At 38.0% G+C, this 27,500-nt stretch overlaps 2 protein-coding genes across 4 annotated transcripts in view; both read right to left on the bottom strand.

Moving 5' to 3' along the window:
* The window catches only part of LOC144974437 (uncharacterized), a 38,786-nt gene extending 36,955 nt beyond the window's left edge, over window positions 1-1,831 (bottom strand). Inside the window, exon 1 of the mRNA XM_078917306.1 lies at window positions 1,125-1,831. Coding sequence (XP_078773432.1) covers window positions 1,125-1,637 — 513 coding nt within the window. The 5' untranslated portion in view covers window positions 1,638-1,831. The remainder of the gene's footprint in view (window positions 1-1,124) is intronic.
* A 5,933-nt stretch (window positions 1,832-7,764) lies between these two features.
* On the bottom strand, window positions 7,765-27,271 carry LOC144974436 (uncharacterized). Of its 3 annotated transcripts, none has more exons than XM_078917303.1 (10): window positions 27,134-27,271; window positions 22,255-22,467; window positions 19,822-19,892; window positions 17,370-17,506; window positions 16,647-16,726; window positions 16,303-16,425; window positions 14,190-14,330; window positions 13,225-13,357; window positions 12,532-12,640; window positions 7,765-10,854 (listed from the first exon to the last, which is right to left on the bottom strand). In XM_078917303.1, the coding sequence occupies exons 2-10, from the start codon at window positions 22,460-22,462 to the stop codon at window positions 10,849-10,851; spliced, it is 1,008 nt and encodes a 335-aa protein (XP_078773429.1). In that variant the 5' UTR covers window positions 22,463-22,467; window positions 27,134-27,271; the 3' UTR covers window positions 7,765-10,848. The 3 variants fall into 3 exon arrangements, with proteins under 3 accessions (XP_078773429.1, XP_078773431.1, XP_078773430.1); XM_078917305.1 differs by having other exon boundaries at window positions 26,777-27,228; XM_078917304.1 differs by having other exon boundaries at window positions 27,012-27,228.
* Window positions 27,272-27,500: the final 229 nt, after the last annotated feature.

Genomic DNA, 27,500 nt, shown 5'->3' with positions numbered 1-27,500 from the left:
AGGTCGCAGGTTCAAACCCCACCACCGCCGCGGAAAAAAAAAATAATTTTTATTCTCTATTGTCTTCTGGCACTTTTCTATTCACTTCATATCTTGTTGTTACCAACATAAGTGCCTGCTCCACTCACTTTTCTGAATTAAAAATTCACCCCATACACCGGAGCATACTCAATGTCTCAATCGTTTCTATGTTATATGTTTGTGTTGAGAATATTGGCTATTGGGCTTAACTGCTGGTCAAAAATTATTCGCGATGGTGGTGTACGAACGAATCGGCGGTCTCAAGAAGTGGGTGAGAGAGGGATCTAGTAATGACTTTGGGTTTGAAACGAATATTTTTGTGTTCGTGGATAGCTCACACGGTAGAGCCACGCTCTCACCTGCCAGGCGGAGTTGTCGTACCAATAAGGTCGCAGGTTCAAACCCCACCACCGCCGCGGAAAAAAAAAAAATAATAATTTTTATTCTCTATTGTCTTCTGGCACTTTTCTACTCACTTCATATCTTGTTGTTACCAACATAAGTGCCTGCTCCACTCACTTTTCTGAATTAAATATTCTATTTATAGAAGTGCCCCTAGAAAGAGGAGAGCTAACGCTACGTCAGTGGACTGAAAAACAGTTCCCTTTCTTTAAATAACAGCAGAGGCAGAGGATTTTATGTCAAACAGAACTACATAGGATTTAAGAAGAAACTCTTGATAGTTTATTCAAAACAAGCGCCCGGAATTAGTCTCTGAAATTTCCGGTGATAACGTTGTTTTGATATTTTTATGCACTCTTTCCAATATAATAAAAATGAGCCTTTATATAGTGCAATATCCACTAGACGTGCTCAAAGCGCTTTACAAGGGGACCCTGTCCAACAGCAACATTTAACATTTTAGGACAAGACATGACGTCTGTAAGGCGATATTATATTTTTTTTTTCAGACAGAGACAACGCTGTTAATGGCCAGGTACTCATTTTACACCTGAGTACGGTGAGAAAATGTGAGTAAAAATCCTTTTTCCAAGGACTCACCTATGCGCCGAGCGAGGCTCGAACCCAGGTCCTTCCGATCCGAAAGCGAGTGTCATACCACATAGCCACACACATATAATAATATATTATTAATTGCTTACCTGAGGTGCAAGATCCAGTTCTGGTGTTTGTTGAACTTGATTGATTTTGACAGGGAGCTCTGGAAGTGGAAGCATTATCTTTTTCGGTGATGGTCTCATTACTGATGGTGGAGGGTTGGGGACATCAAATTTGGTTGGTATTGCCTTTAACCGTTTTAGCTGGTTCCTCTTTGGACTCGTAAACTGCGAATCTTCGAAATGGTTGGCACACAATACATTTCCATTAAATAAAGCCAGCACAGATTTATTTAAGAGATCTTTACGGCGACAATTGACAACCCACTTTCGACATCTTTGCTCATCCCTTGGGAATCTAAAAAATGAGAGACCAGGCCTGGATATTCTGTTATTAGAGCAGTTTATTGCTGAACACCACTGACCTCCAGTTTGTTTCTTCTTTGTTTCCACTGCTGTTTCATTTGCTCCAACTAGTCGTTCATCTAAGTCCACTTCTAGATCTAGATCTAGATCTATAACAGCAGTACTACTACTACTACTACTAGTGTCTTCCATGTTCAAGGCTGATCTATAAATCTAACTCAATCTATAAAATATCTCAGATCTTACTAGCCTACTATAGATCTAAAAATCTCAAGTGTCACTGATGGTTGTCTATAGCACGTGGGAACAGATCTCCACTCAATACTAAAACGACAAAATTTCAACAAAGAGTCACTGATGGGTGTCTACAACACATGGGTGGATGCCTATTTAAAACAAAACGAAGGGGACACAAGCATGTGCCCAGTTTAATTAGGCCAAGTCAAGGCACTTCCCCTCTAGTCTAGCCAGGCCAAACCGGCGGCCAGGCAGCGAGCGTGTTGTTAACACGCACTAACAAATCACTAGGCAAGTGTGTTATGTGCCAGGCGAACGGCAAGTTGTCCCTTCTAGTAGTAAGTTAGCTCTCCTTTTTCTAGGTATTCCCTACACTACACCAGTGTACAAAATACACAAGGGAATTTTCCCTGCACACATGTACGAAATACACTTCTTCTACTTCAATACTACTACTACTACTACTACTACTACTACTCCAATTTTGAATATTCCTGTGATCTGTTAACTGAAGTGCATGCAATTGTGGGACTGGTAGGCCTAGCCAAGGCCCTTCCCCTCCCTCCCCCTCTAGTCTAGCCAGGCGAAACCGGCGGCAGCCAACGAGCGTGTTGTTAACACGCACCAACAAATCAATAGGCAAGTGTGGTAGCCTATGTGCCAGGCGAACGGCAAGTTGCCCTTTCTCTAGTAGTAGTAGCGTTAGCTCTCCTTTTTCTAGGTATTCCCTACACCAGTGTACAAAATACACAAGTGTGTTTTCCCTGCATAACTTATGTACGAAATACACTTCTTCAATACTACTACCACTACTACTACTACTACTACGACGACGACGACGACGACGACGACTAGTAGTACTACTACTGCTGCTGCTACTAGAGAGAGAGAGAGGAGGGGGGGGGGGGGCTAACGCTTCTAGAAGGGACACTCCTTCTTTGAGCCAATGGTCACAGCCCGCGCATGCTATCTCGCGAAGTGTGTGTGAGATACCGAGTGTTTGCCCTAGGCTTGTCGCCTGGGCAAAGCGTAGTGTTTTTATGCTCTGATGGGGTTGGGGATACATCATGGCCGACTAGAGTATTATAGTAGGGCTATGGGATAGATAGATAGATAGTAGATAGAGAAAGAAAGAACGAAAAGGATTGAGAAAGAATGAAAGAGAGAGAGAGGGAGGAGAGAGAGAGAGAGAGACAAAGAACGAATGTAGAAAGAAAGAGAGGAGGGAGAAGAGAGAGAGAGAGAGAGAGAGAGAAGAGAAGGAAAGAAAGAAAGAAAGAGAAGAGAGAGAGAGAGAGGAGAGAGAGAGCGGAAGAGATATATAGAGAAAGAAAGATGGAAAGATATAGATTGAGAAAAAGAGAAAGGAAAAAGAACGAAAGTAGAGAGGGGGGAGGGACACACACACACACACACACACACACACACACAGAGCGAGAGAGAGAGAGAGAGAGAGAGAGAGATTGAGAAAGAATGAAAGAAAGACAGAGCGAGAGAGAGAGAGAGAGAAAGAGAGATAGAGAAAGAATGAAAGAAAGAGTGAGTGCGTGTGAGAGAGAGAGAGAGAGAGACAGAGAGAGACAGCTAGATAGAGAGAGAAAGAGAGAGGAGAGAGAGAGAGGACATAAAATTGACACGTTAAGTCTATTCACCAGCGCACCTGAACTAAGGTGAAGCCCTGTACTATACTATAAACACTACTGATAGTGCTTTCAGCGTAGCCAAAATGACTATGGTAGTGTTTGTTGCATAGTCATAGAGTGATTTTGGCTTATTACACCGGAGTACTTTCCACCAGATCTGACAGACCCAGCGACCCAATCACTGTTGGGTGGAGAGGGGAGTCAGAAAAAATCTTGACTGCACCCGGGATCGATCTCGTTCCATTTGATTGTGAAGCGAGTGCTCCACTGAGATATCGGCATCACATTATATTATTATCATCATCATCATCATCATCCTTCTTCTTCTTCTTCTTCTTCTTCTTCTTCTTCTTCTTCTTCTTCTTCTTCTTCTTCTTCTTCTTCTTCTTCTTCTTCTTCTTCTTCTTATTATTATTATTATTATTATTATTATTATTATGATTATTATTATTATTATGATTATTATTATTATTATTACATATTATTATTATTATCATTATTATTATTATTATTATTATTATTATTATTATTATTTATTATTATTATTATTATTATTATTATTATTATTATTATTATTATTATTATTATTATTATTAACTAATTATTTAATTAACTAAATTATTTATTTATTTACTATTATTATTATTATTATTATTATTATTATTATTATTATTATTAATTAATTAATTTATTTATTATTAATATTATTAATTTATTTTTGATTATTGATATTATTATTATTAGTAGTAGTAGTAGTAGTAGTAGTAGTAGTAGTAGTAGTAGGCCCCTCCTCCTCTAGTCTCGCCAGGCGAAACCGGCGGCCAGCCAAGGATCGTGTTGCTAACACTAACACGCACTAACAAATCACTAGGCAAGTGCGGTGTGTGCCACGCGAACGGCGAGTTGTCCCTTCTAGTAAGTAGCGTTAGCTCTCCTATTTCTCGACGACGTCGACGACGACGACTGCTACTACTAGTACTACTACTACTTACTACTACTACTACTGCTGCTGCTGCTGCTGCTGCTGCTGCTGCTGCTACTACTACTACTACTACTACTACTACTACTACTACTACTCCTTCTTCTTCTCCAATTTTGAATATTCCTGTGATTTGTTAACTGAAGTGCATGCAATTGTGGGACTGGTGCTAAAGGGTGTGAAAACGACAGTATTGACAAAAGAGAACTGTTCTCAATATGTGGACAGCTAATCGGCCATTGTCCGATTGCGGGGTGGCTTCGTGGGGCATGCAGCTATATAAAGAGAGTAACTGGGGGAATGAAATGGTGTGATGGAGTTATCAAAAGGACAATCGAGATGCTACAGGAGATGTTGAGCTTTTGGGCTTTTTTAAATTATATATAGCGTGATATCCAATAAACGTGCTCAAAGCGCTTTACAAGGGGTCCCTGACCAACAGCAACATTTAACATGAAGGACGGGACATGACGCCTGTAAGGCGTTATTACATTTTTTTTTTCGGACAGAGACAACGCTGTTAACGGCCAAGTACTCATTTTACACCTAAGTAAGGTGAGAGAATGTGAGTAAAGAGTCTTTTCCAGTACTCAGCTATGCGCCGAGCAAGGCTCGAACCCAAGATCTTCCGATCCGACAGTGAGTGTCATACCACAAGACCGCATAGTCGTGTTGCGAAGAGTAAAGGATGATGATCCCGTGAGAGGCATATGGCGAGTTTTGAGGTCAGAGGCTGGAATTGTATGATGTGATGCAAGTAATATTGCCTTGGGTGGTTTATTAGAAATTGGAGATAAAGTGGTAGAGGGCGCAGCGTGGTTGCGAAAAACAAAAAACAGACGATTTCAAACACATCAATGTAGCTGAATTGGATGCAGTACCTAATGAAGGGGGTCAATCTGGCACTGAAGTGGGGAGTGACACGTGTCACAATAATGACAGACTCAGCAACAGTGAAAGGATGGGTGCAGACTGTGTTGACGGGTGAGAAAAGGGCGAAGACGAAGGGAGCGGCTGAGTTAATCGTCAAAAGACGTTTAGGGATTTTGAAGAGTTTAATAGATGAATTTGGGGCGAATAGTAGAAAAGTGACAGAAGACAATAGAGAATTTAAAAAAATTTCGCGGCGGTGATTGGGTTTGAATAATAGATGAATTTGACCTTCAGGTGGGTATACAGCGTGTGCCGTTTTGTTTGTGTTTTTAAGGGTTTTACGGCGCTTGCAACACATTTAGGTTATATCAGCGCCAGTAAAAAGGAAGAAAATGGGATAGTAAAAAGTTCTAGAATTACAATTAAAGCATCCAAGAAAAAGTAAGACAAAGGGGAACTGGGAACAAATAGGGATCAGATGTAAATTCCAAGAGCATACCATCAATGTACTTAGTTTGAGATCACCAATAAGTCCCATCTGGACACAAACACGGCCCCCACTAAGAGGAATACACTCAAATGCTTACATTATAAATTATAACAAATATAATAATACATAACAGAGAGATGATTTACAAGGAAAAAATATCATCTCCCAAAACAATAACTATGCATTTGACTGTTTCCCTCCAAGCCAGGACCAGGACAAAACCAAGACAAAGACAGAATGCAAGTTGGAAAACAGATATAGGGGGATAGAAGACACAATAAGTACCTCCCTGCCCACTATGAGAGGTAGGAACCCCACCCAGAGCGTGTGCCGTCGATAAGGAATAAGGTAGATGAATTAATTAGAGTGAAAAAAGAATGGATTGAGTCAGGAAAGAATGGAGACTGAGAAGAGGCTATTTATTGGTATAATTCTACACCCAGGCATGGCATAGATGGGGAGATTTTGCCGTTTCGGGCGATCTATTAGGACTAGTGGAGAGATCCTCAGACCGTGACATTGGATCGCAGCCTTACCTATCGGGTGCATCTCAAAGGGGTTGCCTGGAAGATAGAGAAGCGGAATAGTTTTCTGAGGAAGCTGGCGGGATCGACTTTGGGCGCTAGCCAAGCGCTCCTGAGAACGTCCGCCTTGGCACTATGCTATTCCACAGCGGATTATTGCGCTCCACTGTGGGGTAGAAGCAGAAACGTTGAGAAGGTGGATGTGAAACTTCGCAACAACTCCTTGAGAATGGGGCCCGATAATGGCAGCGATCCAGCCCCCCCCCCCCCCCCCCTCCCGCAACCCTTGTACGCAGAATCCCTGACTACGTCTAGAACTGCACATACGAGATGGAAGTCCGTTTGGACGAATTCAATCCTTCGTGGGGACGGGGACGTACACTCCTCTAAGCTTGGTGAAAGTTGCCAGGCTTTGATACCAGTAAGAGGAGACATTGGGTGACTGCGAATCGGCTTCGGTCGAGGAGCTGCCTAACGGCAAGTGCGCTTCATCGGTGGGGTCTTTCTACCTGTCCAACATGTAACCGCTGTGGGCAAGAACCTGAGACGGCAGAGCATCTAGTCGAACGGTGTGTTGTGACATTGCTATCCGGCGGGTTTGCGACGGTGCATGAGTGTGGACCAGACTTTGCTGATTGGGTCGATCGTCATAACATAGTAGTGTGAAAACCATAAGAGGCTGCTGCCGAGAATGAAGCTCCTAGTAATGACAATGAAAGAGTGAGTGGAAGATTCAAGGTTTGGTGAGAGTTTGGATGAAACTGTCTCATGCCAGATGTACGTCAAAGTAGGAAAGGGTACTGTGCCTGTGACAGCAGTGAATTCGCAAATTAATAAACCAAACTGGAAAGATCGTATTACAAACATGAAAAAAAAAGCAAACTCTACTTTAGGCTTCCTCGGGAGAAACTTATACGACAGCGGGAGAGAAATAAAATTACAGTGTTACAAAGCCTTTGTTAGAGATATGCTAGAATATAGCAATAGCAGCTCTGTCTGGGACTTTCATCACCAATCTGAAATCAAAGAAATCGAACGAATACAAAACAGAGCAGTGAAATTCATAAATCATAACGAAACTTGACTTAGTAAATCTTGAATCACTACAACAGAGAAGAAAGCAATAAAGGGACAACATTTTGCAAAGGCCTATATGACCAAGTGAAATTATCCCTCTGTGATGTTCAACAAAATAAGAGGGGGCCATCCAAGTTTATGGATCCTCACTCAAGAGTAGAATCTCACTTGTACTCGTTTATAACATAGGCTACGACACTGAGACAGTGGAATAGTCTCATTCTCCAACGAAAGAAAAATACTGTGGTCTGTGTAAAATGTTCCCATCGGTCACCAATGTCATTGTCGATGGTAAACTTTTCTAAGAACACATTGTCAAGGTGTTTAGCTTCTTGTTTAATTTTAGGGATATCTGAATGTTTCAACATAATATAGATCTTTCCCTTTACTTTTTCCTGTTATCTGCATTTTTTGCCAAGTTGGGGCCTAAAAATTGCCAAAATTTGCTTAGAGGAACTAAACTTCCTGGTAAAAATTAACACACGATATGGAAAAATAAATATAAAAGACATTTTATTACACTTAAAGGCGACTGCATTTATTATTTTCCGCACTGTAACGTGCCTAAACTTTCAAACAATCACACTCACACACACAAAATACACACAGACTCATACTGTGGAATAGAACACCTACACTGGCGAACATTCAACTCAGTCGCACGTAGGGCCTACTCCCTCTCATTCACACTATCAGTTCTATCAAACTTTCACACCTACAGACTATCTCAAACGTACACTTTCTCCCAGACTCATCAAAGGCCTAGTTTTCCTTTACTACTAAAAAAAAGAGGCATCACTGTAGTAAAAGAAAACCAGTCCTTTGATGTTGTCTTCTGTGAGTCTACGCCTTCTAGAAGACAAAACAAGATTATATACAGAAAAACTTCGTTCAGCATCAGCTGACAAGCATGTTGAGAAGGCATACCGGGACACCAACAAGGCAGCGAGAGCTGGAACACGATCTGCAATAAACTTTGCACCTTTTTTTCATTATTTTGTTTTCCCTTTTTTTTTTAAAAACAAAAATTTGCCAAATTTTGCCAATTTTGGGAAATTTGCCAACATTTGCGGATCGCCTTTTCTCTTAGGTTTGACACGGTTATCAACCTGTACTACATACATCATGATCAAAAAGACCATGTAAGATACATTTATGTCAACATGTGATGGGTGATTTATAGAAAACTAGTCAAGGAGTGAGTTTTCTCGTGTTTCAGTTCCTAAATGTTGTTGCTCGACGAAGCTCGAAGAAATAAATAACAATGTGAAATTGAATGTAAACTTCAATTAAATATACAAAAAAAAACAAGATAACATGGACGTTTCGGGTTTCCCATTTATCAACAATACGGGATGGGTGAAACACTACAGACGAATGAGAAAATGTGGTAGTGGTGGTGTTAAGATCAATAAACAAAAACATTGATGGGTAGGAAATAGTATGCTCCTAAGCTTATATAACATGTCATGTATAAAGTTATCTCCCTCAACATATTAATAAAATACGCGTAAATGGACAATAAAGTTCCTTTTTTTCATCCTCAAACGGAAATATGTCTTACAGTCTATTCAAAGGTAAGACTGGAATAACCCAGGTGTCAGCTGCAGCACAGCGCGGCAAATTGATCTAGGGAGAGATGGCTTGCTGAAGGCCACATAACACAATGGATATTTGAACTAGGTATCTTTCAGGTACATTTCAAAAGTCCATTCGTTATGATAAGGCGCAGTTTCCTCAAACGTTTTTGCATGGCTTGAAGAGTTCGAGGAAAACCGTGCTGGAGTGTATAGTGTAAAATAGATTCTGTACATCTAAAATTATTTCTAATAAAAATGAAAATATTTTGTTATGTAAGGAGGCATAATCTATAAAGATAGAGATCTAGTAAGAAATGTAACTAGTACAAGTTAATACACACTTTTGGCTATTTAGACAGGACCCCGTTGGTTTATTCAACTAAAAAATGATTTGACCGAGTGAATAATAACTGCTAAAAGCAAAGAAAATCATTATTAGTAAAAAATTTATATGATAGGTAGAGGGAAGGACAAGTTGATGAATCAATTTCTTCATGAAGCCTACCAAAGACCAATTTTTTTTTCTAAATCAATGTTAAAATGACAAGAAATCATAAATTATGAGAAGAAAAAAAAACAGTTTTGCTTGCAAAATCCATATTTGACCTCACAGGTCCCAAATGGGCTGGTGAGCAGATCTGTCTTGATAAATTGTTCCTATTAGTGAATGTCATCCAGAGTTGGCTAATTAGAATCATATATGTTGGTCCAATTTCAATTAATTAAGCGGCTTTGACCATAATTGAATTCAATGAAAAAACAAAATCTCCCCTCTTAAAACCATTACAATATTACTAACGGAACTCTGCATTCAATAACACAGTGAACTGAGCACTAACACCCAGTGTTGTTATTCTTCTTTTATTTGAAATCCACTTTTCCTTATATAGACAATCGATTCCAAAAAACAAACAACCTCTTTGGGGCACAAAACAAACTCCACAGTTCTGCAACAAGATTTGGCAGTAGAATAAAAATTAGTTGAGCCGATTGATGACAACTATAATTTATTAATGAGCACTTTCACTCTAATTATAATTTCATTCAGTATTTTTATGACCATCATTAATGGAATTACTCTTTATGGAACTTTCTTGCATGACTTTTCAAATTTGCAAGCAACTTGCACTTATAATGTGTATTAATGTATGTTTTCCCCCCTGTTTTGTAAATAGCCTTATTTTGCTTAATATTTGTGCCTGATTTACATGTTTTTCCACATTTTTCACATTGAATAGACCTCTCTTTGTTTTTACAATGGGTTGTATGATTTTTCAAATTTTGTTTGGAGTTGAATTTTCTGCCACATTTTCCACACTGTAAAGGCACATCTCCTAAATGTGCCTGTCTCATGTGTAATTCATATTTCTCAGAGCAAATACTCCGACATCTAAATAATGTCCCACAGAAGTCGCATAACATTTTGGTCCAAACAGTTGTACATTTGAGACTTTGCTCAGACGGAATTATCTTGTCGTGTATTGGTGATGATGTGTTAACATTTGGTTGTGATATGATTTTAGTATTGATTGGTGATGTGATATTGCTATGTATTTGTGAAATGACATGTGGCTGTAGTAATGTGGTTTTGGCATTGAGTATTGGTATGTGTCGATTATCATGTATTCTTGATGTGATATTAGTATCTGATTGTGATGTGTCATGAAGTTGTGATAGGGTGGTTGTACATTGTGTTATGGCATGGACTTGTGAAGGAGTGTTGGCGCTTCCTTGGAAACGGTTGTGGCATGGCTGGCTGAAACAATGTAGGAATAGGACGTTGGTGTAGCATTGCTATTTTCGTCCGAAATGATGTTGCTATTGTTGCTGATCCCCTTGGCATTGCAGATGTTGATGTTACTGAGACTGACATCATTCCTGATGCTGTGCAAGTTTGGAGAAATGAAATTTGCATCTCCCTGATGCCTGCTGTTTTCTTCTCTCTTTGGTACCAGGTTACAGTAAGCAGTTTGCTTGTCTTCTTTTAGTACTCTTGACTCCTACATCTGTTTGAAATCACAATGTCAGTGAACTTTTAGTGAAATGTTAACCTTGTAAAAGAGGTAAAATTATATTTTGAACCATGAATAACCTTAAAAATAGTGGGGGAAAAAAGTGGTGATAATAGAACATCATCTTTACTTGCATTCATATCTTCCTGATTGCTAACTAAAATTGAAAGAATTGCAATATGTAAAAGTGGATAGATAGGGCATCTTTGTGTGACCTAGAAAGCCCTTTGTTTTAAGGCTTTGAGGTCCAATGGTATGGGGCTCAACCTATGACAGGTAGGTCCTGGGTTTGAGTCCTGCTGTTGGTAAGCAAAATGAATGAGTCCTTAGATAGGGCTTCTTACTCTGTTTCTACCCAGTTTCTTTTATACCCAAGTATAAAATGAGTACCTGGCCAGTAACAACACTGTCTTTGTTGGGAATTGTTATTAAAAATGGTAATACAGTGGATGACTGATAACTCAATGTCATCGGGACCTGAAAAAAAATCTGAGTAATCCGTCACATCTGTAGCATCCTTACCCCCCCTCTCTCTCTCTCTCTCTCTCTCTCTCTCTCTCTCTCTCTCTCTCTCTCTCTCTCTCTCTCTCTCTCTCTCTCTCTCTGTATGTGTGTCAGTGCATGTTGCTGTGATGAAATCTGTATTGGAAAGGAAGGCTTTGTTTGACACTTAACGAGATCAGGACAACCAAATGGTTGGACTACATAATGCAACAATAATTCAGAGAAATTGCTTCCAGCCCTGTGGATAACACTGTATCTTCTGTCTATTCTAAATTATATCTGACTACCCGGTCACTAAATTTCTACTACTCGAATGGGTCCCATTTCTCTCTTTAATTTCATGGTAAAACATGGTCATATTACATCTTCTGGCATCCGACAATAAATAGTTTTTGTGTTTCATCCGTCTTTTCAAGGTGTGCACAGTTGATGGCAGCGTTGTTTTTTTTTAAATGCGCACTACACCCAATCAGCAATGACATTTGTATAATATTTTGTTGTAGGTACCCCCTATTTCTCCAATCACAACAGTCAGGTGATCCGTGCACAAGGATAGAAATTACAATGTATGTACTGCTGTTACTGTTACTAACAATGGTCTGAGCATCTGTGTGTGTGTGTGAGTGTGTGTGGTGTGTGCATGTGTTTGTGCTTGTGTGTGAGAGGGAGGGAGCGAGAGAGATGAGAGAGAGAGAAGAGAGAGATGAGAGAGAGAGAAGAGAGATATGAGAGAGAGAGAGAGAGAGAGAGAAGAGAGAGAGAGAGAGAGAGAGAGAGAGAGAGAGAGAGAGAGAGAGAGAGAGAGAGAACTTGAACCACATCAAGGAATTACTCAAAGGTCACTGCTCTTAACCGTTTGAAAAGATTTATCATACTTTCCCCAATATTTATGCTTCTCCTTATCTATCTTTCCACTGACCTACAAATCTATCCATTTATCGACTAGTAAGAAAGAATTTGTGGGTAACACATTTAAGTTTCCTCATGTCTTTCTTTGATTAAATGCTGACCTGTTGGATTTAGTCCTTCCCATTCTATTTTGTTATCTCTTCCTCGTTCATCAAAAGTTTATGACAGCTTCAACTTCTACCTCACCTCCACGACCACTTAAGGCTTAAGTAAAATAATATATATTTTGTGCAACTCAAAAATAAACCACCAGCCTACCTGAGGTTTCATGACGATTTGAACCAAGTCAATGACTTTCTTAAATTCCTCCTCTACCTCGGGGTTTTGACTTGTGTCTAAAGCCAATTGGAGCAGGTCGAGATTTATACTGTGGGGGAAAAAAGCAATATAGTTTCAGGGTGAAATATGGGATTAACCCACCATTTTGAAGAATCATGGTGATCACATCTCTATTCTCTATTTCCAAGCATTATTATGGTCAACAAGGTTAGTCTCTTGTATCTTTGTCTTATTTAAGATTACTTTTTAAATGCTCATTTTCATTTTCATCCACAAAAGGGAAAGAACAAGAGACTAATGCATTAGCTTTCATGGTCAATTGATTCACTTTATCATTATGTTGTAGTTATTATCTTGAGCAACTATAAAGGAAAAGGAGAGAGGGAGAAGGGGTCCATAATAAGCATTACAGAGAGAAGTGATATATATGCTTGTGTAAGTGTTATTCTCTTCCTCTTCTATCTTGAATGTTAATGTTTTAAGTTTGCATTTCTTTAGCTCGTTTAACGACAGAAGCTTCATAGCAAGAAAACTAAGCAAGTTTTTTCAACATGTCTGATCATCCATTTTAACATCAACCCTTTAAATTAACCTATAAGATTAAGGATTTTCATCCTGAGGAGATTAAAATGTGGAAAAACTTATGAAAAAAAAATATCTAAGCAAACTTACTTTGTTGCACTTTCCAAGAATTTTATCTTTGCCATTAAGCGCTCGCCCTTACAAAGAGAGTTCTGCAGGTCTTCTACCAGTTTCTTTCTAACCTCTTCACATTCAGAGTATTGGCAATGTAGCGATGAGAATGCTGTGTGAAATTTAAAGAAAAAAATAATTCTTATAAAACATATAGAAAAAGCAGAATATATGGTTCAACAGGGTACAAATCAAAAAAAGTTACGGAAAATAACTGCCCCATTGTAATAGTAGTACCATAAGTGATCTTCCTCCACAAATTCTCTACATTGGCCAACTCTGATTATGAACATGGCCCAGGAATGGTATAACAAGTAACATACCAAAACTAGATGGACCTAGTTTTGAGCTCGAGGGTTATAAAGGTAAAAATGGCATTATGTGACCAAAATGAGATCTCTTTACAAATTAACCATTCATCTTTCATTTTCCAAAAGCATTCTTTTGTATGTTGTGCCTTTATATTTTAAACTATTTTTAAATGGGTAAGTAGAAATTGCAGTATGGCGTATAAGATTAGAAGCAATGCCAGAACCTTCATCCAGCGAAGAAAATTAAAAACCCTAAATCTTTGGTAGTGGTGCACAACAAAAAAATTATTCTTTTGTTGCTTCAAATGTTTTGTTACCCTAAATAGTGCCTTTTTACTTTTGGTAGGCCTCTCCAAATGCTCCTGCCTATCATTTTGGAACATGACGTAGTTAATCCAATCAATTATTTCTGTGAAAATTTGTTGTGACATTGTGAAAAAGTCTGAAAAACTATTGTATTCGTCACGACACATTTTCAATTATATTATCATTATTAGAAAACAAATAGAGTAAAATCTTAATTTCATATATTTCTATCCCAACATTTATTAACTTCAGAGGCCCCAGAACACCGTCCATGAGGCGTGCCTTGCCTGTCATCAATAATGGTTAAAGTGACATGCATTGTAATACCTTCAGGTTTATTGGTAGACATCTCCCCATATTCCATAGAAACCGAATCAGAGAATGGTTCATCTAATGCCTTTCGATTTCTTTGATCCTTCTTACATCTAGCATCACAACTAGTCTTCAGGATGGGCTGTGCGAATGAAGCTGGCATATTGAGGAAAGCAATATAAATGGAAAAAATAATAACGTGAAGTTGAATGTAAGCTTCAATTTAATTACAAAAACAGATCAAATGAACGTTTCAGGTTTCCCCTTTATCAACAAAACACGATGAATGAAACACCACAGATGAATGAGATGATGTGGTAGTCTCTCATTCATCTGTGGTGTTTCATTCATCCTGTTTTGTTGATAAAGGGGAAACCCGAAACGTTCATTTGATCTGTTTTTGTAATTAAATTGAAGCTTACATTCAACTTCACGTTATTATTTATTTCTTCGAGCTTCGAGCAGCAACATTTACAATATAAATGGAATAAAATATACACTCTGTAATTTGGAGAGTTTGGAGAAAATTACTTAGAGCCTACTTACCAATCATAGGTCAAGAAAAATGAATGAAAAAAGAAATTGAACATTTAATATTTGGATGACTTTTGCCTTTTAAACTATTTAACACTGATATATCATGAATATATGAAAGAAACAAAATGAAAATATAGCACTTTAAAAGGGGTAGGCAGAAATAAAAGAAAATGAAACATTTAGAACTAGGAGGGTTGGAAGGAAATTACTTTGCCCTAATTACCAAAGGGGCCCGTTAGCTCAGTACTTTTCTCACAAGCAAAGAGCGTTCTGATTTTTTTCGGACCCCCTGTCCACTCAGCAAGTGTCATATCCCTGTGCGGCTATGTGGTCTAGTAGTATGACACTCGCTTTCGGATCGGAAGGTCCTGGGTTCGAGCCTCGCGCTCGGCGCATAGTTGAGTCCTTGGAAAAGGCTCTTTACTCGCATTCTCTCACCGTACTCAGGTGTAAAATGAGTACCTGACCATTAACAGCGTTGTCTTTGTCCGAAAAATTGTAATATCGCCTAACAGGCGCCATCCTACATGTCCCGTCCTACATGTTAAATGTTGCTGTTGACCAGGGACCCCTTGTAAAGCGCTTTGAACACATTTAGTGGATATTGCACTATATAAAGCTCAATTTATTTAATTTATAAGCTGGCAAGGACTTGCTATTGTCTGTTTAATGATTTTTAAAAACAAGATAAACTTCAGCTCAAGGGCCTACAAACTATTGACAATGTTTAGTCAAGTTTTAAAAGGTTTTCTTTTTTTTCTTTTTCCTGCGGAAAATATAACAATTCAATTTTTTTCTAGGCAACAGCCAGTAGTATTTCCTATGATTCACAGACTTCGGGTAAAGGTAAAGAATTGTTTTGCTTTGTTGATTCTTCAACTGTTGGACATTTTCAACTCCATAAAATGCCTTGATCCTATAGAGATGGAGTAAGGTACCGTATCAATATGATCTTTCATCAGCATTATCTAAACCACATCCTCATGTTTGTTTGTTTTTAAGGGTTTTACGGCGCTTGCAACACATTTAGGTTATATCAGCGCCAGTAAAAAGGAAGAAAATGGGATCGTAAAAAGTTCTAGAATTACAATTAAAGCACCCAAGAGAAAGTAAGACAAAGGGGAACTGGGAACAAATAGGGATCAGATGTAGATTCCAAGAGCATACCACCAATGTACTAAGTTTGAGATCACCTAGTCTCATACGGACACTAGCACAAAATCCAACAAAGAGGAATACACTCAAATGCTTCCAAATAACAAATATAATAATACATAACAGAGAGATGATTTACAAGGAAAAAAATATCATCTCCCAAAACAATAACAATGCATTTGACGGTTTCCCTCTCAGCTAGTACTCCGGCAGGGCCAGGACAAAACCAAGTAATCTCATCCTAAGGCAAAGACAGAAAGCATGTTGGAAAACAGACATAGGGGGATAGAAGACACAGTATGTACCCCCCTGCCCACTATGGGAGGCCAGGAACCCCACCCAGACATCCTCATGGGATTAGTCCATTAAATGTAACTTGTAAAGTTAATTTATAAGTAATGGTTGATTAACGTAAGTAACATACACCCTATCATACCTTTGGATTTATCGGTATCTATAACAGTTAAATCTGAGCCTTTTTTACTCGCTCTTTTTTTGTTTCCATCATCACTATCCTTCATATTGCAATCAGTGGCTGTGACAGGCTGCTCAAAGGATGCTAGAGAAGAGCAGAAAAAAATATGGTGATAGTTGTAGTAGTATATAGATATGTGTGTTTTTGATCAGGCTATTTTCAAAATGCTACTACATGATGTACAAATACCAGCAAAGATGATTATGGGTATAATCTTGAAGCCCCTCTCCCCAGAACTTAGCAGTACGTTATCTGAATTAACAAATTTTTAAAAATAAATAACTCGCATAGTTTGATCAACTTACTCGTTGCATACCCATCTCTCCATTTTTTTATAATCTCCTGTCTTTGATGATCTGTAATTGTTGTAATCACCATCCCATTCCTATAAAGCAAAACAAAAACATACACAAAAATAAAAGAGTGAAATTTAAGTACATCCTCCATCTTGGTAATACTCAAGTAAAAATTAGCCGATGTCTTTCCAATTCTAAGTTTTGTTTTTATTTTGACATTTTATACGTCAAGAACTGACCACTAGTAGACCTTGGGTTCAAAGCAGACACAACAATTAAAAACATTTTAAAAACAATAAAACGCCAAATGAACCAGTTTTGTGTCAGTGCGTTATAGCTTGATGTTGCGAGTATGAATACAATATGAATTTTAATAATTTATATATAGCATTTCCACAAATCCACCACACTCATTGCCCTTGTCAACCAGCAGGCTGTAAAGACCAAATTCCTATTTCATGCATTGCAAGATACCTTTTTTGTACTTATTCTACCAATGAGCTTTATTGCCTACAGCATGAAAAATATTTCGTTTTACAACGATGCATTTCCGTTTCCAAGCAGGTTTTTTTTAAAAGAAAAGAAGTCAAAACCATATGAAAAGTATTTGGTTGGTGCACGTGGAGTTTTTTACATCACAATAAAGAAAACTAGACATGAAATATATGCAAACCGCCAGGAAATTGGCACTCGCCATGAAATTCGGTTCTAGTGCTACAAATATACTTTAACCTTAGACTCGTTTTATTGGTGTCCAATGCATTTTCAGCTGTTCTCATTGTTGTTTGTGTTGTTTGCTGTCCCGAGGGTAAAGTAGTAGACACTGAATCCTGATTCTCTGGTGTAGGTCCATTGCTACCAATCAGATGCTGTTACAAAAAAAAAAAAAAAGAACCTATGAATAAATTAAAAGAGAAAGAAAGAAATTTGTTTGTTTGTTTTATTTGCAATACTATTACTATTGGATTATTTCAGCACCAGTAAAAATGAAAATGAAGAAGTAGACTAAAAAATTAATATCTACCTTATAAAAGAAGTCTCTTCGACTCAATAACAATAATGCCCATAGAACTGGAATTTTGTCCTGGTTTCTTTACCATTAAAAAGACAGAAGCAATTGGTTGCTACACCTTGGATAGGAAGCTAGACTATGGAAAAGTACTTTCTCCCAGACATAGATACCCAATCACTGCTGCTTGGACATGAGAGGAGTCAGAAATCACACCACCCAAAGAGATAGTGTGTATGTGATAGATATCCTCTAAAAATCATGAGTAATTAAAGAACATACATTTTTAGTAAAAACCCTGTCTTGCAACACGACGATAAACGCCAGCTTCAAGTCAACAGTCAAGCTGAAGTTTCTGGTCCAATGAAAATGTTTGCTTTCCGACCAATGATATCCCGCAGTCAAAACAAATGAAAACGCTTGATTGACAATCAATAACATACAGTCCCCTTTGGACCAGTTGATGAGGGCATTTTCCATAGGTGACACAAAGCGAGGCAAAAACCTAGCTTACCTGGGACTTTGCATTGTACAAACCTTTGCTAGACAATCAACTGCCTTGGTTCTAGTGAATGCTTCGGCAGCTGACCAGCTAGTGAACGCTCCATACCAAAACGAATGGGCCTCGAGAACCATAATCATTAAGAATGGAGATCAAATTGAACAGCATGAGTTTGAAGCACACAGAAAAAAAAAAGCAGTGACTGCCAACGAATGATGTTGATTTAGCTGTGTTGACATAATTCAAGCAGAGTTGAGTGATCAACACACCAACGTCGCGGCCTATCATTATAAATCAAATGAAGCTTATAGTAGAGAAGGAACAAGTTTTCAAGCAAGCAATGGATAGTGCTGTTGTCTCAAGACACGACATGGCACTATTTTCAAAAAGCCTACTTCGACTGAAATTGTAGATGGTTGGAAAAAGACACTGGTAGTCAAGTATGTTAACAATAGACATTTATATATTAGAGATATGACTTACAAGGGGGAAAAAATCTATCATACAGGGGCAAAACCAGCTGACTTACAGTCTTAACAAATGGTTTTATTCAAGAACAAGGACACAAAGCTAAAAGAAAAATGATATAGGGGGAAAATGATGTGGACCACAATAGAATGCATCAGACTTCAGAGGCCCATTCCCATGTCTTGGAATCTAGGGACCTATTAAAAAATTTTGGTCATACATTAATGACATAACAGACAACACTGGAATATCCTAAATTTGTAAGAATGGACAATGCTAACATCAGCTTTCTAGAGTTCTGACACTTACTGGACAGTTCACTCTGCCTTACCTAAAAAGCTTCCTCAAAGCTTTACATCTGAGAATGTAATAAAGGACAGCATTAAACTCACATCGAGACAATAATTGCTTTCACACAGACAAAATTCATGGAAGGCACCTTCTGCATATTTGTGCCTAAAACTGTTGGACTTCCATCTTTTTAAAAGATAGATTTAATTATATCAAAAAGAGTCAAACCTTTAACCGTCTCCTTACCATCTATAGGGAAATCGTCACATTCGTTACGATACAACCAACATTTTTCTTATTTAAATATCTTTTGTACATCATAAAATGTAAAGAAAATGAACAGTGTGTTGTAGAGCATGTTTTGCTAAAGAAATTATGTATCACAAGAACTTACTGCTATTGTGTTTGAGTGATAAAAAATCTATTTTTGAGTTAGTTTGGTGTGAAGCTTTGGGGAAAATCCTGAAAATGGCTGGTAAGGAGAAAGTTAATAAACTTATTTACTGATTGTGATAAACTCTTGGGTGCAAGTAGGTTAGGCCAAAAAAGCCTGAAGTCCATGTCCAACAAATTCAAAAAGCCTGCAACTTATTTTGAAATAAGACCTACTGCCTCAAAATGGTATAATATTGAGATGATCTATATGTCGGAAATCCGTTTCAAAAAGCCGGAAATCTTGCACACATGCAAACTGATGAGGCCATTGCATGACAGTATTATGATCTTTGCTTTTATACAAATTTTAACTTGCCGCCATGCAGTGTGGCCTTGAGCAAATCACCTTGCCCTAGCTCACTTCGCAGTTCTGAAGCAAGACTTATGCCTGGGTTATTCCAGTCTTCCCTTGGAATAGACACCAAAGACAAATTTCCCCTTATGAATGAATAAAAGGAATTCTGTTTTTATGAACCTACCTCTTTGGGGTCGAGGTTTAAATGGGGTATCCAATCAATATCATTGTAAGCATCCTTGTGAGCAGGTACTCCTGTAAAATATTAAAAACAAAACCAGTTTATATGTTTTAAATAGCTAGATCTTAGAATTTCTCCTGCATTCTTGTAAATAAAATCAAAACAAGAACATATTCAATTCAATGCAGTCTAAAAATAAACACAATAAAAATTCACATTGAGAGAAATATTTTTTCAAGATAGAGCTCAAGAAAAGACCAGGATAATTCAGACAGCAACAATGCAGTGCCATAAGTACACAACAAGGGCCAAGTTTCTTGTCAGAGATGATAATGGCAATTTTTCGAAAAGTGGAAGAAAATTTATCGGTCCATCTGACAAATTCAAGCCAAATGCAAAATAGTAAATTTTATCATATTTAAATGATGTCATGTGATAAAAAAGGGAAGGATTGCAAAATTCAATATTATTATGCAAAACATACTAAAGGATGCACATTTCTCTAAAGGATTGTTTGGTGTTAATTTTTCCATTGCTTTTTCATTTCAACAATTCACAACAGCTCAGTAAGTAAAAGTACTGACGAATGTTGAACGTAGAAACAATAAATGTGATCAGGGTAAAAATGTGATACCATAGCTCGTAAGGCGAAATCCAGATCCCAAAGTGAAAGTGCAATGTCTTATCCACTCAGCTATTTTTTCGTTATCCCTCTATCTTCCCATTCTTCCCATTTAAAAAGCATGTAATTGTCAAAATATTATTCAATTGAAAAAATAAGTGTTTTTCTTTGTTCATCCTAGTTTATCTTTAAATTTAAAACATTTTTTTATAGATTTAAATAAAATGCCCACAAATAGCAATATTCACTGCACTAAGTAACATAATTTATGAAGATGAAGAAGACAAACCATGGAGATCTTGCAATGTACCACAATTATGACCAACATCTGAACACACTTAAAAAACAAATTAATGATGGAATTAACGATGTGTGAGCCTCATTTCCTCCCTCGCCCTTTTAACTTTTATTCTTTCAATGAAATAACAACTACTGATATAAAGAACCATTTTATTTCTGTTTGGAATTGTTCTTTGGATTTACTGTATTCCATTGAATTTAAATGACAAATATTTTTAAGTAAGCCTATGCTTTTAGAAATTTCTTCATAAAATTTACTTAATTAATCATTCATTCTAAACCTAAATAACAGAGAAAAAAATAGCTAGATAAATATAGGCAGAAACAGATCCTTATATCAATAATTCTTAATATCAGTCAGTAATTCTCTAATTCAGTCAATCTCTTTAACACATGTTTTTCTGTCATCCTCACCATCTGCCACTTCGCTTTTGCGCACATTTCCATCCCAAATGTCTTTCTCTCTTCCCCATACCCATGTTCTTTAAAACTCGCCGATCAATATAACTTGTTCCCTATGCACTTGTTATAACTTTATTGAAATAATATTAAAGAAAAAAAAAACGGGGAGAAATGTGAAAATTATTTCTGTCATCTTATTACAAACATGTTCATAAGTGTGCTCTACAGTATTTAAACAGTACATTTTAAAGATTACACAATGCTAAATGCTATTCACAATGATTCATTTCTTCTACCAGCAGGCCATAATCTTTAGCCAGATATTCCATCACAAATGAATTGAGTGGGGAATGTTTGTAAATTGCATTAAGATAATGCTGGGGCCAGAATTTGGGATCGTTTTTTTTTTTTTTTGTTTTTAAGGGTTTTACGGCGCTTGCAACACATTAAGGTCATATCAGCGCCAGTAAAAAGGAAGAAAATGGGACAGTAAAAAGTTCTAGAATTACAATTAAAGCACAAAAGAAAAAGTGAGACAAAGGGGAATTGGTTCAAATAGGGAAAAGATGTAGATTCCAAGAGCACACCGTCAAAGTACTTAGTTTGAGATCACCTAAAAGTCTCATCCAGACACAAGCACAGGTCCCAACTAAGAGGAATACACTCAAATGTTTACAAATCATATAATATAATACGTAAACTAAACATAATACAATGCATAACAGAGAGATGATTTATAAGGAAAAAAATATCATCTTCCAAAACTATTACATTCGACTGTTTCCCTCCCAGCCAAAGAACTCCGGCCAGGGCCAGGACAAAACCAAGTAATCTCATTCCAAGACAACGACAGGAAACTATTGGAAAACGGGTTGGGGGGGATAGAAGACACAGCATGCACCTCCCTGCCCACTATGGGAGGTCAGGATCCCCACCCAGAATTTCGGATCAATAGCGTTTAGTTATCCTAGGAATAAGCCACTGCCACCATTTTAAAAAAATTAAATCTATCAGGCCCTTATATTGATCCTTTAAGGAGCGATGAAAATGAGAAATGCACGTAGGAGTAGGACTATACAATTTCAATCTTACAAAATATCACATTATCTAACCTGTTAAAAAATGTTTTGCGCATACTCTTATATGCTGAGTGTATTTTTCGATTCTGACAGCCTCAAGCCACTTGGTTAACCGTAATTCATCTATCTCCTGTTTTGTTCCTCCACATTTCCTAATCGTTGGTAGTGGAAAGAGGCCCCCTCCATAATAGCCACATATGCAGCAAACTTTTGATTTCTCCACAGGTGTCTTCTGAGACATGATATCTGTAACAAATGGAGAAATATCATAAGTTAGTTATTTAATATAAAAGTGAAAATTTCATACTGTCACCTATAAATGATTGTATCATGAACAACTTCAGCTTGTCCCATTTTAAACTGTTTCCACAGTATAAAGAGTCGCAAGCAGTTACCAGAACAGAGATGCATCAGTTAAAAGGAGTTTGAAGCAATAAATTCTGCAATTTAAAGAAAAGATAACTGCAATGCCGACAGTTATCTTATTCTTAAATGACAATTGTAGCATTGTTCATCAAGAGGAAAGTTAACGTTCTGGGAATTTGTTATCTAAGGTGTTGTGAGACCTATTCTACACAAAGAAAACTATCTATGTAAAAATGCTTGCAGTATAATGGATTTAAATTAATTTCAAATATCAATAATAATCCTTCCCCATGGGACCCTTACACTCACCATCAGTCTCTAACCTTGGCTTACCACCCCTTGTCAGAAATTCTTCTTTTAATGGGCTTGCTATTGAATCCCCTGATGTGAGGTAGAGTGATGGATCAGGGTTTCGGAATGATGGCTCACCATCAACGAAATGGTTTGAGCAAATCTTCATACAAGGTCCAAAAATAAAGTTAGCTCTTCCCTTCTGGATCTGCTCCTCCCATGCTTTCCGTTTTTTTTCATAAGTTGCCTTAAACCACTTCCGCCTAAATCCCAATGTTTGACTGGCTTTTGATGTTATAATGTTCATAATAATATTGCGCCCATCAATCCACTGACAAAAGTGCTCTCTGGTGCTTAACAATCACTCAGACTATATAAACTATCATACACCTTAACACGCATACACCGGTACACTCAAACCCATAGACAGAAACTTCTCTGCATATATGCATATGCAAACTCTTTAGACACACAATACTATACTATCTACCCTAAATTATATAAAGCACAATAATTGTCAAAATAATCTCTTCTAAATAATTCAGTTTTTAATTTCTTTTTAAAAATATCTAAATTTCCGCTTTTTAGTTTTGTATGAAAAATAATTCCACAATCTAGGCACTAATATTTCCCCCATATTCAAGAACAGCAGTTCAATGTTAATGTTAATATGCTTGCTGGCTTCACGTCGCTGCTATGCTGGTAACCTAGATAAGGGTTTCTGTCAACTTCCTGTAGGACAAGGTTGTTTAAGGAACGTATATATGAGATGAGTTTGATGTCTTGAATCTGCTGATGCAAAGGACATAGCACTTCTTCACGTAAAACTGCATGCCCCATTTCTCAGTCCACTCCTCCAATACTTGTAGGTCTTGCTGTAAGGTGAGCAGATGTGATTGGTGTATACAACAGATGCAGTCATCTGCAAACATACATAGCTGTGTTTAATAGGTCGTTGATACAGCAGAGAAACAGTTGGTTCCAATACTGTTCCCTGCAGGACTCCCCAAGTCGACTGTGGATGTTCCTTATGCCTCTCCATCAACCAAGATTCTCTGGTGTTTTTTCATCAAGAAATCAGTGATCCGTGTTTTGACCTGACCTCTGACACCTAGATGGTGGTGCTTTGACATTAAAAGTGTCAAAAGCCTTTACCATATCTACTTTCTTGAATATGAGGGAAATATTAGCACTCCACCAGTCCGAAGGTAGTGGTAACTCTTCTATTTCCATGGACTGCCTGAAGACTGCTTAGGATTGGGCCAATTTCATCAGCTGGGTGTTTAAGTGGACGCGGTTGGGTATACCATCTGGTCCACTTGCTTTATTCACATTAAGATCTTGCAGCAGTTTGATTACTCCTGCTGTGATGTTCAGTGGTCCGATGGGACTTGTAGGGCATCTAGGCGAGTTGTCCTCTTTCGTGAAGACAGCAGAACTGCTTGTTCAAAAGTTCAGCCTTGGTCCTGCTCGAATAATGGATGCCTCCATTTTTGATTGGAGCAACCCTTACGCTGTCCTGTCATCTTTCTTTCACATATTTCCAGAATGGACAATCGTTGCTTTCTTCGAGGCCTTTCCTCAGTATCTCAGCAATGTAATCCCAATGCACCATACCTTACGTAAATTCTTCTACAGCTCTCTCTTCATTTGGTGGTATTTCTCCCAGTTTTGTTGACTTCTGTATGTTTGGCTTTAGTAAATGGTGAGTTAACAATTTGGATCGAGTAATGCAAATGCAAATTTTAGATCACCTACACCCACTCATTAAAGTGACATATGCAGAATCTCATTTCCATTCTCTCGTAAGAATCAATCAGATAATTGGCGCATCCATGATGATGGCTTGTAAACAAAAGAATAAGTTGAGGTAGTGATAAGATTTACACACTTCATTGACCAGCAACAACGCTATCTTTAGCATGATGCTTAGATCGGCCGTATTGCTGCAAATTACTTGAGAGCGGTAAGTGTACATTAACAACTCAAGCACCCAATGTCGTGTGGGGATGTTAGAGGAAAGATCCTGGTTTTCTTCTTCATTGTTGGTCAATAGTTTAGATGCCAAGAATGTAATCGTTAACTCACCAACAGCTTCAGCTTTTTCCTTGACATCCATGGAAGATTACGGAGTTATAGTTACAGCCCGAAGCTCACCGACCGATCGACTTTAACGAACACGTGTTCAATTTTTTCTCGCGTCCTCTCGTCTAATCTCGTCACTCCGGAATAGAAAGAGGAGGTGGAGCTTATATGATATAACGCAATGAAAGTTCTGTCCGATGACGGGTGGGGGATATCACCTCTCCAAAACTTAACTTATTATATGAGATCTTGAGATTCTTATCCAATCATCGATTGCTCGTTTGACAGTTGGCTTGTGAACAGTTAGGAGACCATCTCTTGATTTATGGGCAGGCGGCTTTGCGTAAAGGCGGTGAGTGTTGTATACATCAAACAGTACCGCTGACCGATGGATAAATAGTGGTTGTGTAACCCAAAAGCCCTGCCGACTCGACTGCAAGGTCTTGTATGTAATAGTTGCGTAATCATTTGGAAGCTACAGAGAAAGGTGTTTTTGTGTAATCCCTTTCACACACACACGCGCACACACACACACACAAACAATACACATCCCTGGTCATCTATTGCCTATATTATGAATGTTAATATATATATCCCATGCTGATTGTCACTACCCCCCCCCCCCCCCACCCCCCAACCATTTCCACCATCCAAGTGCCAGCGGCCTTTTCTCTTTGATTTCGTATCATGGTCTACCCGAAGCCCAACACCTCGATCGTTTGTGGGTCAACCCCCCCCACCTTCCCCCGTAATCAATTAATAATTTTCTCTCTGTATAGAGCGCCACATGCATAATTATATACTATTGAATGACACTGACCCCTTGCCCCTCCCCTAACACAAGCCAACAGCAACCCAAGCTATCCTCTATCACATGACCTTAGATCCAATGCTGCATACCGCTTGAGAGTCTTCACTATCCAGATCTCGTTCATGGTCACATGAGAAGGCTATATCCGTTCGGGTTTGGCGTTCGGCGTCTCGTTCGGCCAGATTTCGTTAAAAGCCTATTGTACATTGTTGATGTCCGTTTAGTTGGGAGTTATTTGTTCATAATCTGTCTCCAAATGAAGTCTAATTTTCTTCTCCTGGCTGGTCTTGATAATTCTCCAAGAATTCATCCCTGAATTCAATTATTTCCTTGGTCAAGCTGTCCTAATCGGCCTGCTCATACTTGTACGCCTTGAGAGGTATTTCCAAAATATGGGATCATGAAATGTGTAAAGGATAAGTAGCTTACGAAATACTTAGTATAATAATATTAGAAAATTGAGCTTTACTTTAACGTTAATTGAGCTTTCATATAGCGCAATATCCATTTAACGTGCTAAAAGCGCTTTACAAGGGATCCCTGGCCAACAGCCAACATTTAACATTTAGGACTGGATATGACGTGTTAGGCGATATTACAATTTTTTCGGACATTCCCTGTTAATGACCAGGTACTCATTTTACGCCTGAGTACGTGAAAGAATGTGAGTGAAGAGTCTTCTCCAAGGACTCAACCTGTGCGCCGAGCGAGGCTCGAACCCATGACCTTCCGATCTGAAAGCAAGTCATACCACAAGACCACATAAATAAATGAGTACCTGGCCGTTTACAGCGTTGTCTCTGTCCGAATAAAATTGTAATTTAATCCTCTGTCCGAATAAAATAAAATTGTAATTTAATCGCCTAACAGTAACAGGCGTCATGTCTCATTCTACCTGTTACGTGTTGCTGTTGGTCAGGGACCCTTTGTAAAGCGCTTTGATCACGTTTAGTGGATATTGCTCTATATAAATGCTCCATTAAAAAAAAAATTTAACTGTACTGTTGTGATGGCATAGGTCCTTTTTGGCTTTATCTTTTGATCAACATAAAAGTTTGGCTAATAAAACGTCTGTACAATTACTCCGCTCCAGCTTTCTATACGAAAGTACACACGGCATGTCTAAAATGATGAATAAACACACAGGGCAATTTTTCATTTCCGATGACACAAACAAGTGTGATTTTTTTGTGATAAGAATAATAATATAAAATATCTAAGATAGAAAGTAGGCTACCCCAAAATGGCGGACACGGGGACACAGTAAACAGTGTCGTCAGTGCTCAGCTATAGCTAAGTTTGATTGACATCTATGCACATTCAGCTTACGGTATTCCCAGCTTATAATTTATGACTCACTAATTAAACGATGTAATATAGAAGGTCTATCAAGGCGTGTTTAGAAATTAGAGGCTATTGCGGACATCAAGCTTGGTTCTTAGTTCGTAGAAGTCAGAGACTTCAAAAGTTGCCAAATAGAACTTCACACATGGCCAAACATTACTAAGACTTTGATCCCCCTTGAAAAACTTATCGGTTTGTGAAATTTAAAAAATCTACTAAACTTTGTCAAACTTGTTTGTTTTTTTATGTGTTTTTCTTTTAAATTTAGTTAATAATAGAAACGCAATTCTCCGTGTGACAAATTTTGGTCATGTTTATGGCCATCTGGCAGTCCTATGGGCTAATTTTTTAGTGATGCCAGATTAATTTTATAAAATATGTC

This window comes from Berghia stephanieae, chromosome 6, assembly GCF_034508935.2.
Source record: "Berghia stephanieae isolate SIO BIC M18660-M18661 chromosome 6, UCSD_Bste_1.3, whole genome shotgun sequence".
Lineage (NCBI taxonomy): Eukaryota > Metazoa > Mollusca > Gastropoda > Nudibranchia > Aeolidiidae > Berghia > Berghia stephanieae.
Note: the sequence above shows the minus strand (reverse complement) of the source record. Positions and strands in the feature narration are given on the sequence as shown.

Bases quoted from the DNA above. Each gene is read 5' to 3' on its own strand.
- LOC144974436 (XM_078917303.1), bottom strand. From the start codon at position 22,462: ATGTCTCAGAAGACACCTGTGGAGAAATCAAAAGTTTGCTGCATATGT. The intron at 19,893-22,254 runs GTTAGATAATGT...AATATTTTACAG, and splicing joins CGCAAAACATTTTTTAACAG to GAGTACCTGCTCACAAGGAT. The intron at 16,727-17,369 runs GTTAAAGTATAT...TTTGCTTTATAG, and splicing joins ACCAATAAAACGAGTCTAAG to GAATGGGATGGTGATTACAA.